This window comes from Gorilla gorilla, chromosome 15 (assembly GCF_029281585.2).
Source record: "Gorilla gorilla gorilla isolate KB3781 chromosome 15, NHGRI_mGorGor1-v2.1_pri, whole genome shotgun sequence".
NCBI lineage: Eukaryota > Metazoa > Chordata > Mammalia > Primates > Hominidae > Gorilla > Gorilla gorilla.
In genome coordinates, this window is record NC_073239.2 from 25,723,675 (window position 1) to 25,738,788 (window position 15,114).

General features: G+C 33.7%; 1 protein-coding gene across 7 annotated transcripts in view; it reads left to right on the top strand.

Moving 5' to 3' along the window:
* The window catches only part of STRN3 (striatin 3), a 136,397-nt gene that overhangs the window by 100,501 nt on the left and 20,782 nt on the right, over positions 1 to 15,114 (top strand). For 4 of the 7 annotated variants that reach the window (XM_055361350.2, XM_055361348.2, XM_031002012.3 and 1 more), the window contains exons 8-9: positions 630 to 740; positions 10,703 to 10,843. The exons of 1 other annotated variant lie outside the window; for it this stretch is intronic. In XM_055361350.2, the coding sequence (XP_055217325.1) occupies positions 630 to 740; positions 10,703 to 10,843 (252 nt within the window). The remainder of the gene's footprint in view (positions 1 to 629; positions 741 to 10,702; positions 10,844 to 15,114) is intronic. 2 more of the 7 variants (XM_031002013.3, XM_031002014.3) reach the window with 2 other exon arrangements.

Below are 15,114 nucleotides of genomic sequence, written 5' to 3' on the forward strand. Positions count from 1 at the left end.
TAGACCAATGGAAGAAGGTAATGAGATGTTGAACTATTTGGGTGGGTGGGACAGAGGTGGGACTCTGAATGCTTTGTATGGATTATTCAAGACATTGTATTTTTGAACTATATGTATTATATTGGACTAGAATGCCTCTCCATTAGTACAGTTAATCCTGTGCATGCAGAATCAGTATGACAGAAGGTGCATGAATATTTTCATCAATGAAACAGCACTTACCTTTCTAGCTTGCACTTTTCCGAGTAGTTCGCATGTATTTCATTCATTTGCTTTTATGATGCTGGCTGAATAATTTTTTATTAACATTTTTATAAAGATGCAGTGATCTATTTTTATAACATTAGATTTCTAATGTCAGTCTATTGAATGAATGATAACCTTCAAATTTGTGGTTCATGAAAATGAAGCACCATTTAACTGTTGATATTAAATGTTTAGAAACTTATGACATGGGCATTTAGAGTTTGAGTTGTGAATACCAGAACTGAGACTGCACCTTTAAAGTATTTTGAGTATATGCTATTAGTACATTTTATTATGATTATGTAAAGCTATAACAGTTTACTGCCAACAGCTTGCATTGCCAACTGCTGATTTTTTTTCTTTTAATAATATGCTGCATGTAGATAAAGATGACCTCTCCCCAACTGCTGAGGTTTGGGATGTAGACCAGGGACTAATAAGTAAACTGAAGGAACAGTACAAGAAGGAACGAAAGGGGAAGAAAGGGGTGAAGAGTAAGTGCAGATTCTGACTATTATAATTTTTGTATACCAATAATTGAGAAAAAAATTCTTCAATTCTGTTTCTTTGTGTAACTTAATTTTTTGTTTCATAAAGGGGGCAACTAACTTTAAACTTTGTCTGTTGTATAATTGAAATTTGTTTGTATATAATTTAGGATGTGTTATTGATCAAGTAGAAAATCATTTAAAATATGTGAGAAGGGTAAAGGAAAGATTTTGAGGATTGTTTTTAAGCTTTAAAAACTTTACCAAATTGTTGGGAATATTGGCATTGGAATAAAAAAATAAAGATTGTTCAAAAGGGAGAAAAGTATAAATTTCTCCATTTTTGATACATAGAGTATAGCTATAAACAACTCATATCCAGGTTACATTTCTTAGTTTGGGAATCCTTACCTGCAGTGAGTAGGAAAGCCCTTTCTATAGTTTCTGCTTTCTGGTCTTAATCCAACTACAAACAACAACAACAGCAAAAAGAATCTCTTGGGTAGTATTTTTTGGCTACTGTGGTGAAGGAAACCAGAAGTGGGAGGTTAGTGGTGGCAGTAGGGTTTGTTTAGTCATTGCTGGGTGTCTTGGTGCCTGGATGTATTTTTCACTATGTTGTATATTAATCAATTTACTTATTAAAATGTAAATCTGCTATAGTACCTCTCTCAAATAGCAATTCATTTCCATTTGGTGAAGCAAACTTAAAAGTTGCCATATAAAAATATCTTCAGATCTATGACTGTTAACTGGAGAGACTTGAAGCTTATTTTTGGGACTCATTTGAACTGGCCAGTGACCCCTGCTAGTCTAACATTTTGACTATATAAAGGAGAAAATAGTGTGAGAAAAAGGCAAAAGCAATATAGACATTCTTTTGTGTTTCTTTGGTGACAAATACATTCATATATTAAATGGCAGGTGTAATGGAAACGTGTGCGAGTTTCTTTCAGTAAAACCTTTTTGAGTGATTTCATTTACTGTGGAGGCTAATAAGTGAAGTTTTGGGGGTTTCACCTGTTACACAATTTTCTTTTATAACTTTATGATAGCTTTTGTTATTGCATGTGAATTAAGACTATAGAGTGAACTGCTTATTGTATTTAAAAACATTTGATACTGGGCTGGGGTTGTGTTTAGTTCTAACATCATTTACCTAAAATGCAAGCATGTTGAGTATAAAAGTACATTTGCATGATTGACTATGTTAGAATAGACAAAATGACATTAGAATATTAGGGTTTAATTTTTTTTTTCCTTTTTTTTTTTTTTGACGGAGTCTTGCTCTGTCGCCCTGGCTGGAGTGCAGCGGTGCAATCTCAGCTCACTGCAACCTCTGCCTCCTGGGTTCAAGCGATTCTCCGGCCTCAGTCTCCTGAGTAGCTGGGACTATAGGCATGTGCCACCATGCCTGGCTAATTTTTTATATTTTTAGTAGAGACGGAGATTTGCTGCGTTAGCCAGGATGGTCTCAATCTCCTGACATTGTCGTGATCTGCCTGCCTTGGCCTCCCAAAGTGCTGGGATTACAGGCGTGAGCCACTATGCCTGGCCTAGGATTTAATTTTTTTTTTTTTTAAAGAAATAAAGTAGCTTATTTTACTAGTGGATTGCTTATTTTATATATACTATCATAAACTGACTTAATCTGCTGAAGATTTCTTTTGAAATGTTAGATAATGTTGCTTCTAATTTAAAATAGAAGTATTCCATTTTCCCCCTCTGATAGACTGTGACTAGACCTATATCTTTTTGAGGTCTACAAATAAGATGCAAGTCAAGGTCTTTTTTTGTTCTTGCTTTTAAACTTTTCTTAAAAATTTTTTTTAATTAAAAAAAGTATGTTTAAGAAATATTAGAAACAGATAAACTAAAAAATTAAACAAAATTTTTTTTTTTAGAACCCAGGTTGGAGTGCAGTAGTGTAAATCATAGCTCACTGTAGCCTCAAACTCTCCTGTCCTCAAGATATCCTCCCACCTCAGCCTCCTGAGTAGCTGGGACTATAGGCACGTGCCACCACACCTGGCTAATATTTTATTTTTAAAAATTTTTTGTAGAGATGGGGTTTCTCTGTATTGCCCAAGCTGGTCTCAAACTCTTGGCCTCAGGCCATTCTTCCACCTCAGCTTTTCAGAGTGTTAAGATTATAGGCACGAGCCACCGTGCTTGACCTTATGTTTTTTTTTTTAATTGGACCTTAGTACACACAGTATTATAATTTGCCTACTACCATCATAGAAAACATCATTTTATGTCAACAAATAATTCCTTTATATATGTTTGTATTTTTTCTTCTTTCTAAACAACAGAGAGGAACTCAGTATATGAAATGGATGAAAGTGGACTTCTTTGACTGAATCAGTACTGGAGACCCCAAATTCATAACTTAAGGCTTTCATGTCTCAATAACATCTTACTCTCTAAATAGGTATTCTGTTATTCAGCGCATTCCACTTTAATTTTGATTTCATATCTGTTTTTTCAAAAAAATGAATTTTGCTTATATAATCATAAAAATAACACATGCTTGTTATTCAGATAATATAAGAAGTATGTAGGAATATAAAGAAAAACTATAAAAATCACCTGCAATCCTACCACTCAGAGACTATTTATTTGGCACATATTCATCCATCTTTTCTTAAAAGTCTTTATACGTAAAACCTCCTTTTTAATATTTTAACTAGAATATTATTGTTGTAATTTAACTCATTATTTCTTAATGTTTCATAGTCATTTAAAATATAATTTTTGTGGATTTAACTTAGCTTCCATTAGTTAAACCTATAGATTTGTTTCTAATTTTTAAACATTTTTGTAAATATTACTGTCTTTGAGGCTACTAATGTAAGTAGATACAGGGATAAGGTCTCTAGCAAAGTGTCTCAGGAAAGAGAATTCAGAAATAAATTATGTTTCTTTTTTATACTTCCTTTATGAAGGTTTATAAATTGAAAAGTTTTCACTCTTTAATACAGAATTCAGTGTGAAAATGTTGGCTCTGAATCCTTGCCGTGAAATTAGAGTTTAAGAAAATAAAAACTTTCTTTTTTTTTCTGTTTATGGATCACAAACTTCTAATGATCTTAATTCAAATAGCTCATCATGTTAATACTAAGATATAATTTTACATGAAAAGGTAATTCATGAATTTCTTAGCATTTTTATCTAGTCCATGTTATTATTCTGATGTTCTCCTTACGTAGCTTTGTACAAGTTAGAATAATTCATTATCTGTAGCCTTTTGATTTCTTTAAAAAAATTTTTGCTTATAAATGACACATAATTATAAATATTTATGGGACACAGTGTGACATTTTAATACATTTAAACATTGAATAATAAAAATCAGAGTAGTTAGCATATTCATCATTTCTTTGTGGTTACAGCACTCATCCTTTTCTTCTAGCTATCTTGAAATATAGAATACGTTATCATTAGCTGTAGTCACCCTACTGTGTAATTGAACCAGAACTTATTCTACCTATGTAAATGTAAATTTGTATACATTTACCAACCTTGATTTTTTTTCTTTATTCCAGAATTTGTTAATAACTCACACCTACTGAATTAGCATAAGCTTCTACAGATTTTTCACTGCAGCTTCTTAGAGGGAAGAAAACTATTTGCTAACTTTACCATATGGAATCAGCAGATGTAATCCAGTCTTTCTTCTTTTCTTTTTTTTTGGAAGGGAAAGAGAAAAATGGCAAGAATACTGACTTCTTAACTTTGTAAAGACCCATTCAAGATTTGACTTTTAAATGGAAAGGCTTCTAAAATCAAGTGCTAAGTTAAAGTTTCTGTGTCTTCCAACTTGTTCACTCCATCTCACCCTTCTTTTTTTTAACCCCCTGCCCGCCGCCTCCCCCCAGCAAGAGGAAAAGGGGTTAAAAGTGACAGCCTTGTCTTGGAACGTAGACCCACTTCAGTATTTCTTTCTTACTAAGTGAGATATACAATATAATTGAGATGTACTTTATCTTATTAGTACTCTAAGAGTCAGTACCTTGAAACTAAGAAACTAAAGAGGCTTGATGCAGTTGTTTTGGTCTCAGGCTTCAAAGGGTTAAGCTTTCTTTTCCTTTTAACTTTTTATTTTGACATAATTTCTGACTTAAGAAAATTTTGTGAGAATAGTACAGAGAATTCCATATACTTTTCACCCAGGTTACCCACCAAATGTTAACACTTTACCACACTTGCTTTTCCCTTTCCTTTCTGTAAATATATTCTTTTTTATTTTGAGACAGGCTGTCACTCTGCTGCCTCGGATGGAGTACAGTAGCACATTGTAGCTCACTGCAACCTCAAACTCCTGAGCTCAAGCAATCTTTCCACTCCCGCCTCGCTGGGACCACAGGTGTGCACCACTATGCCTGGCTAATTTTTACATTTTTTAATAGACAGGATCTCTGTATGTTGCCCAGGCGGATCTCAAACTCCTGGCCTCAAGTGATCATCTCACCTCAACCTCCAAAAGCATTAAGATTTCAAGCATGAGGCTGGGTGCAGTGGTTCATGCATGTAATCCCAGCACTTTGGGAGGCTGAGGCGGGCAGATCACCTGAGGTCAAGAGTTTGAGATCAGCCTGGCCAACATGGTGAGACCTTGTCTCTACTAAAAATACAAAAACAAATTAGCTGGGCGTGGTGGCTCATGCCTGTAGTCCCAGCTACTTGGGGAGGCTGAGGCAGGAGAATCGCTTGAACCCAGGAGACAGAGGTTGCAGTGAGCCAAGATCGCACCACTGCACTCCAGCCTGGGCGACAGAGGGAGACCATCTCAAAAAAAAAAAAAAAAAAAGATTTAAGGCATGAGCCACTGTACCTGGCCATGTTTTTAGTTTTTTGTTTTTTTTTTTTTTGAGTAGTTCAGAAAACTAAGTTGTAGACATGTTGCTCTTTAAATATATTAGTATATATTTAAACAAAGATACTCTCGTGTATGACCACAGTACAGTCATGAAAATCAAGAAGTGTTGATGCAATACTAATATCTAAGCTAAAACTCAGTTTTCTTTCACTTTTTAATAATTTCTCTGTTTTCTGTAATTTGGGAGGAACTTGAATTAATCTTTTGTAAAAATGTTGGACTGGTAGCATTTTTCTAACTTTTTAAGGTCTCCATTTGTGCTGTATTTTATATCTTAGTAAAAACATATAAATCAATGATTAAAAATCACAGTATGAACGAAGCATCTGAAATATGGAGGCTTTAGTTAGAATATGAGAGAGCAGCTAAAAATCTTTTAAGACTTTCTTTGATATTTGTTACTCTTTTTCAACATGGACAATTTAAACTGTGGATTATAATAATGTGTTTTCCTTTGATAGGAGCTGTTATTCTTATAGCCTGTTGTTACTCTTAAGCTATATTATACCTATAAAATTTAAACTTACCAAGAAAAGATTATTTCATTTCCTTTCTTGAAAAGATGTATAGGCTTTCCCCATTTTAAAAATTCATATTTGGGGAATATGTATGTTTGCATTCCTGGTTCTTAGTGAGTGGACTTATCTTAATTTTCCTAATTATTCTCATTTATCTTGACTTTTCTGTCTTTTCTATATATGGAATATGACTTTTTTGCCATTTCCCTTCTCTCCATTACTGGTGTTGCAGAATTGCTATGCACCTTCTGGCCTGATTATCAATACATTTGAAAAGGGGGAAGTCTTGTAACTTTTTCAACATTTCTTTTAATATAAATCATAAGTGAGCTCCCCCAAGTCATTTTCTAATTTTTATTTTTAAAGTTTTGTATTAATATTTGTCATTTACTATTCCAGATCCAAGAAAACATGTTGTCACCAGGAAATACAGTTTTTTAAAGTGTGACTTGAAGCCAAATATCCAAAATTAGGTATTTGAATACATTTAAGAAGAACTTACTCTTAAGTAGGCTTTTAAAAACACCTTTGCTCACACTACAAATTATCTGTTATGATTAAGCTACTTCCGTTTAGCACATAGTACTAATTCGAAGAGCCCACAAAATAGTTATATTCTCTCTCCTCCCTCAAAGACAAAAACAAAATTGTTTCATAGCAAAGAGATGTTATTTTCAACTAGGCATGTGGTTTTATGTTACTGGCTTTAATTTCACTCTTTAAAAACAAACATTCATGTCCTTTAACTCGGGATTTTTTTCTTTCTTTTCAAGAAAATAACTTAGGTATTTTGCCTAGGATCAGAACGTATCAGATTGATACTCTAATTTAATCAGTGCACTTTTTAAAACCGAAGAGTCACTTTGCAGCTGAAGTTATTTTTTCTTATTATTGTGATCTCATATTTATTTAAGACAACAGTTGTCTTAAATAAATTAAAGCTGTGAAAGCTTTAATTATGATAGAAAATAGAACAGATCTAGCAAACATGACTTAACTAAATTTTTGTGCTAAAATAAGCTTATCTTTTCCAGATTGTTTGCCTGCTAACAGTTAAGCTTCAGAATATAAAAGTTGATCAACAAAGGGAGGGCTCATTTGAGAAAGGGAAAATGTTAGATTTGTTCAAAAGTACTATTTTACTTACAGTTATAGAGGGCATAGGAAGATAAATTTCATGGCATGAGTGTGTGTGTTTGAGGGGAATTTGAAAATGTAACAGTAGTCTATAGTTTGGCTTACACGTGGCATAATTAGTATGTTTTTCATTGTGTCAGTCTAGAGGATTATGCATTTATATAGGACTTTGTATTTGTTAAGAGGTAGGTGGGTTGTATTCATAGTAGTAGAAAAGTTTTTCTAGCTGGGCATGGTGGCTCATGCCTGCAATCCTAGCACTTTGGGATGCTTAGGAGAGAGGATTGCGTGACCCCAGGAGCTCAATACCAGGCTAGGCAGCATGGTGAGACCATCTCTACAAAAATAAAAAATACAAAAATTAGCTGAGTGTGGTAGTGCATGCCTGTGGTCCCAGCTACTCTGGAGACTGAGGTAGGTGGATTGCCTGAGCCTAAGAGTTCAAGACCAGCCTGGACAACATGGTGAGACCCTGTCTCTACAAAAATTTTTTTAAAATTAGCCAAGCTTGATGGTACGTGCCTGTGGTCCCAGCTACTGGGCAGGCTGAGGCGGAAGGATCACTTGAATCCAGCAGGTCAAGAGCCAAGGAGATCAAGGCTGTAGAGAGCCATGTTTGTGTCACTGCATTCTAGCCTGGGTGACAGGGCAAGACCTTGTCTCACAAATAATAATAAAAATTAAAAAATAAATAAAAGTTTTTCTTGCCATAAGAATTAGAAAAGGTATTTGTACTTCTATAAATTTCAGTTTTTATTTAATTAGTGCTTAATGGGCCTTCAGTATGCCTTTACATATTGGTATTAATATTGTCTAGTATCCTGTTATACTACTACAGTTTTCTTATTGCTGATAAGACTTCAGGTTTTTTATTTGAAATTGTTTTGTTGCATTTATTATATTTAGAATATTGGATAGGTTTAGAAAGAAAACAAAGACATTAAATTTGCAGTTGAAAGATACTCTGCACAATAGAGTAAAGACTACTACTAAATGAAATCTGCTTTCATCTTTTGGCACCTTTTGAGAAACTAGGATTAGAGCAGGGAAGTTTCATCATTTCCTCAACTTGGCACTGTGTCACACTGAAGCTATCTGGCTATAGTATGTAAATAGTATTATATAATTTGGGATCGTCAGTTTGAACAGTAGCTTCCGTAATATCTCCTAATTTCTTTCCCTTCTATATCTCCCAGTTCATGTGTACAGAAGATTTTAACTTTACATTATCTGTAACAAAACTTTGTCAAGCCTTTATTATGTTTCACATTAACTATCATATAATTAAATTATTTACAAGGTAGTATTTAATAAAGTCATTTTATGTTACACACAAATAAGAGAACATTGAAAGATCAACAAAAGCTTTACAGAAGAGATGGAACTGGTGTGGAGGAATGGGTAGAATTTGGATAAGCTGAGGTGCATGTTAGAAGATAAGGAAGTGTGTGTGTGTGTGTGTGTGTGTGTGTGTGTGTGTGTGTGTGTAGAAAGCCTTCTCACCTTTCTGAGAATGGGTGAGGATAAATATGACAAAATACTGCAGAAGTAACCTCGGTGAACACTGAAAATATGTGGAAACTGCTTTGACTGGAAAATGAAGGGAGTTTGTATTGTGGATCATTAAAAGATAAGATGGGGTAGAAAAAATAGGATCAGATCATGAAGCACATGAAAGGGTTAAGTACATGATTTTAGTTAACTTTGATCCAAAGAGTGTGGAAGTGCTACTTGTGGTTTCTGAGTGAAGGGAGATATAATAAATGTGATAATTTTGGAAAATTAATTTAGTTGTAGTATATAAATGTGATTGAAGGTAAATGGAGCTTGGAGATAGAAAAACCAATTAGGAGTCTGTTGTAGTAATTCATAAGATTGAAAGCCTTGATTAAAGTCAATAGAGAGATAAACTTGGAGAATACTTTAAAGGAAGATTCTTTTTTAAAACCAGCCCCCACCATTTTATAATTTTACAAGTTGAAGAAGAATTAAGATGTGGTTGCAAAATTTTAGGAAGCGAAATTAAATAAATGGTGGTGGTAGTCATTTAAGTGGCAGGGTTACAAAAGGGAGCTATTTTGTGAGGAAGAATAATGTTTATGTTCTTTTATGTTGAATGTAACTGGTGGTTGGACATCCAGTAGACAGTTTTTTGTTTATTGGAGAATTTGTTTACAGTCATTTCTCTGTGGGGGGGGAAATCCTCAGGTAACACTGAGTTTCTTCATTATTATTAGTTAGGAAATTCAGACTACGTAACATATTACCTAATCCAGAAGTAAAATTGTTTAAGCATTTCCAAGAAATTAGGAATTACTGTAAAATAGGACCAATAAATGTATAAAAGTCCACCTATTTCCACTAAGTTTTACCATCTAACTGCCTGGCATTTTGTTGAGGATACATAGATGCGTAATAGTTCTTAGAGTTACTTACACTCAAATAGCCACAGTGAACTTCATATATAGCAGTCGGATTCTTCCATTAATGTTGATGTTAGTAAATATAAGGTCATAATGTTTGACCTTGGACTTACCTATTTTATTTTTTTAAACTTATGTAGATTATAAAGCATTGTCTTTTCAAAGTATTTTTTCCTGACATTCTTAAAACTTGTTTTCTTTCAAAATATATGGTTCAAAATAAATAATTCTGCTATTTCTAAAGTTCAGAGTTAAAGAATATTCCACAATGGTACAGAAGCTTTTGAGTTTTATATATTTTGGCCTGAATTATCCAGGCAACAGCCAAAATTCTTCCCTTATATTTATGGCTTATGACAGTGCTGACTTTTCATATCATTATGAGAAACTCAGAGATCTATCTCATGGATAAATCAGGTTTTTCAAATTTGGGAAAAATGAAAAAATTTTTGAAAGAAATTGGGGTTGATTTGTTAATGACAAATTTGTACTAACATGGCAGGAAAATATCCATGGAAACACCAGGTAAAGTTAATTGTTTGTTGCACCCTCATAAAAATTACTCATACTTATTCCTGTGTTAAGTTTTTAAAACAGTGAATTATGTTGAAAAGCCCTTGTTTTATTCTTTACACTGGTAAATGTTAACCTTAAACACCAAAATTTTCCTTTGTTTTAATGATACCTTCTGTGTCTGTGAGCTTACAGAACTTTAAAGAACTCTCTAAAGTATTCTGTGGAGATATATATATATCTCTTTAGAGAGAGATATATATGTAATATATATGTATCTTTATATATATCTCTCTCTCCACAGAAATAGTAAATATTTAAACTCAATGTGTTTTGGGGGATGGTATGGAAAATGGAAGACATCTTTAATTTTCTGATATTTTAATAACTGGGACTTCTTAATAGTCTGTTTTGTTAATAAATTGGTTTTAAAGGCTGCCGGAAAGTCAAGCGGTAGCCATTAAATGAACCTCTACTGCTGACATTAATTTACAGGGGCCAACAGGACAAAACTCTACGACATGATAGCTGATCTGGGAGATGATGAGCTGCCCCACATCCCTTCAGGAATCATTAATCAGTCTAGGTCAGCCTCTACTAGAATGACTGATCATGAAGGTGCAAGAGCAGAGGAAGGTACAAAATTTAGCTACCATGTTTATTTACATTTCAGAAGACCTTAAATCCAAATCACATCTTAATGCAACTAGGCTACTGTTATAAAATGCTGATGATCATTTTATATGATCTTTAGAGAAGGTGTTGGGCAAGCTCTTGATGTAATTAATTTAGGGATTTTGACATTTCTGGTTTCTATTTCTTTATATTTTGTTTTTGTTTTTAATGTGAGGAGTTGTTGTTTCCATCATAGGTGAATTCAGAGTCTTTTCTTAAATCTAATTTTAACTACAGATCCAGTAATGGGAAAATAGTAATTTATAAAAACTTAAAATAATACATATGGAAAAAACTACTCATTTTGTCTTATTGCTTAAATTTAGGAACTAATAGTAATTACCACTTACTAGAAGACAACTATGGTGCCAGGCATTGTGCTTGGAACCTTTTTTTTTCTTTTTTTTTTCCTTGAGACAGAGTCTCACTCTGTCGCCCAGGCTGGAGTGCAGTGGCATGATCTCGGCTCACTGCAACCTCCGCCTCCTGGGGTCAAGCGAGTCTCCTGCCTCAGCCTCCCAAGTAGCTGGGACTATAGGCGCACACCACCATTCCCCGGCCAATTTTTTGTATTTTTAGTAGAGACAGAATATTACCATGTTGGCCAGGCTGGTCTTGAACTCCTGACCTCAAGTGATCTGCCTACCTTGGCTCCCAAGGCGCTGGGATTACAGGTGTGAGCCACAGTGCCCAATCTGTTACTTTAAATATATATATTACTTCAAAAAATATATGTAACTGTTACCTAAATTAATCATTTGAGAATAAGGCAGCATCATTATTCTTTAACTTGGTAGCAAGTATATGCTACCTAGTAATGAATTTTATAAAATTTGCCTAAACCAGAAATGTGTAGGAAATGAAAGTACTACTTAAACATTTTTTCCAAAATTGATTTTAGCCGAAGATATATAGGTATACTTGAATCATGTATAACTCTAAGTCTAGATATTTATAAGTATTGAATCTGAATTTTTAACCAAAGATTATTGTGACATATGAGATACAGTAATTTGGCATATGTATTAAGTTTAATTGATGTTATTGCCTTTGCTGTGTAAAGGGGATTTGTTTGATGTCCCAGTCAAAAAATTTTAAATACATCTTGTTCCCTTTTAAGATTTCCCTAGTGTCACAGTTTCCTTACAATTAAATAATTTTGCATTTTTTCCCTCTCATAATTTACCATTTACTTCACTCACCTTAAAAAAAATCACTAAAGTAACAAAATCATTCAAAACAAAATGAATGAAAAATAAAATAGTGTCTGTTAATTTTTTCAGATCTCATTTCCACTATTGAGATATATTCCTGTTTTACTTTAGAAGTATTTTCTAAAATACACATAGCAACTCCTTTTTTTTTAAATTTTATGCATTTAGTGGTGATTTTGCTTCGTTTTTGGTCTATTTTGCCAAATATGCATAGTACAACTTGCTAAAATTTTTGTAATTAATGTACGTTTAAACTGCAGGTTTTGCAGTTTAAGGCAAAGCCATGTTAGCAATGTGGACCCTTTTAAATGTTTCAAACCAATGACTTACGGAAAAAGCCAGTCAAGGCACACTCTACACAAAAACCAACTTAGAACTCCCTATGTGTGTTTGTTTATGTGTTATATGTGTGTTTTAAAGAAAGAATATAGGTCAGTGATCTGTTTCTTGATGCTGGTAGGAGGGCGAGGGGAGAGATTTGATAAGTGTGAACTTCATTACAGTTTTTGAAGTATCGATCTTCCTAGAATTCGTTATTTAAAGAGGTGTGAGTTTGACTTCAAGCTAAGAAGGCAGCTTTGGAGTATACAATCTCCTTATTTTCAGTGGCAGTCCCCAACTTCCTTCTTTACTTTTGAAGTCCATGTCCTACCTCATTTTATAAAGAACAAATGTCTGTTTTCTAGGAGTGGTACTTCAACATTACAATCTTCTAGACTATTGCTGCTAAAGACTTGAGACCTACCATGTTGCCACTGATATAAATGGAATCTGTTACCTGGACTAAGTTCTTGGGAAAAAGAGTTCAATATGCGAGCTACAGGTTTCCTTCATCATAAGTGTCCATCAAAAGGAAGATTAGTTATAAAAGTCTGAAAAAGACCTTGTATTTTATAGACCCGTTATACTAGTATTGTTACCTTACTTGATGAAATCTCTTAGGCCTCCTAAATTTCCATCATTAAATTAAAAACTAGGGCAGGCATAGTAGCTCATGCCTGTAATTCCAGCACTTTGGGAGCCCAAGGCAGGAGGATCACTTGAGCCCAGGAATTCAAGACCAGCCTGGGCAACACAGCAAAACTCTGTCTCTATTAGAAAAAAAAGAAGATATTAAAACTACTTTTTTTAGGCCGGGCGCGGTGGCTCACACCTGTAATCCCAGCACTTTGGGAGGCCGAGACTGATGGATCACGAGGTCAGGAGATCGAGACCATCCTGGCTAACACGGTGAAACCCTGTCTACTAAAAATACAAAAAAATTAGCTGGGCGTGGTGGCGGGCGCCTGTAGTCCCAGCTACTTGGGAGGTTGAGGCAGGAGAATGGCGTGAACCTGGGAGGCAGAGCTTGCAGTGAGCCGAGATCGCACCACTGCCCTCCAGCCAGGGCGACAGAGCAAGACTTCAAAAAAAAAAAAACCAAAAAAACTGCTTGTTTAAATAATTACATTTTTCTTTGAATTACTAATGACATTTTTATATTATGGGTAATTATATTACCATTAATAAAATGAAATTTTAGGATAGAAATTAATTCCCTCTGCAGGGAAATAAGGGCAAACAAATGAGTAGCTGCTGTGATTACCATATGCCACAGTGATGGGTAATATGGAAAGCAGAGGTAATAGTGTAAAAGAATTTTTGCACATATATGTGCAAATAGTGATTAAGCAGAATAGCTTGCAATAGCTACATAAATATGTCATAAAATATATGTGTGTATATAGAGAAAAGGACAGAAATGTGGTCATATGATTAATTAGAAATGAGTATAATACTAATTTTTTTGTTAAGTACAATTAAGCCAAAACTCGAGTAAAACTAATGTCGAGACACTTCCCTTCACATGCTCCTAAATTGGTCAGTGGCTGATCAGAGATAGTCTTGCAAAATCATTTGTTACGTTAAAGTTATTTTATTGGGCTTTTGAGATTTATGTCAGTGAATGTTTGTATAATTGTGAGTGGGAGGAACTGTGGCATTTTGTTCTGACTTCTCTTAGAAACAAATTCCCTGAGCTTAAAGTAAAAATATTTCTTTGTCTAGAGAAAAATGCTTTGAGTAAATATTATCTAATGACTTTTATATAATCATCCTTAAACATAAGTTTAAATTATTGATTTTATAGTTTTTAGCTGCTTCTGGTATTGCCAATAACTGCATACTAATAATTGGTAGGAAAAGATCAAAAGATCAATGCTACAGATTATTCAGATTCAATGTGTCATCATTGAAAGATTAAATACTACTTAATATCTCTATATATTTTCTGTCAGGTGCTTTCAGATTCATTTTAGATCAAGTGAATCAGAGCTGCATTTTAGAGCCCTATTTGAGTCAGATTATATAGCTTATTTTGATAGGATAAAATAATAAAATAACAAGATATTCTAAGTACAGTTGAATTTTATTTTGCCATAGTATATATATGAATTGTGTCTTCTCAGAATTATTTCCAGTAGTTTAGTGATGACTGTCAAGTTTCATTACACCTGTTGTGTTTCCTGTAGCCTATTTATATCATTTTTCATGGGAATTTTTTTAAAATTGATAATCAGCTTGATTTTTTGTATAATGTTTCCCTTTTAAATTTGCTCATGAATTTTAAGTGTGTTTTGATATATTGAGTTTTATATTATGATTTGAGTATTTCTCCGTTGTTATCTTAATGTTAAAATTTTGCTTTCAAAGCATATTTGAAATGATATTGAAGGTTGTTGCTTAAACTATGACTGTTACAACAAAATATTTAGATAATAGTCATTCAATTATGGCAGAGTTTAATTGGTCAGTAGTATGTATAGAAAGGAAAACGCATTTTAAATAATTGGAACTGTTAATATTAACATGAAAAGCTGTAATAATGCACATGATATAGTTGAGAAAACTAAGTGAAGCTCAACCTGAGTTTAGTTTGAAATTGAAATGGCAAATCTGATCAGAAATTAAAGCTCTGTGGTCAAGATTACTTGCTTCATTTTAGAGTGTCATGGTAACTAGAATGGGACATTAAAATAA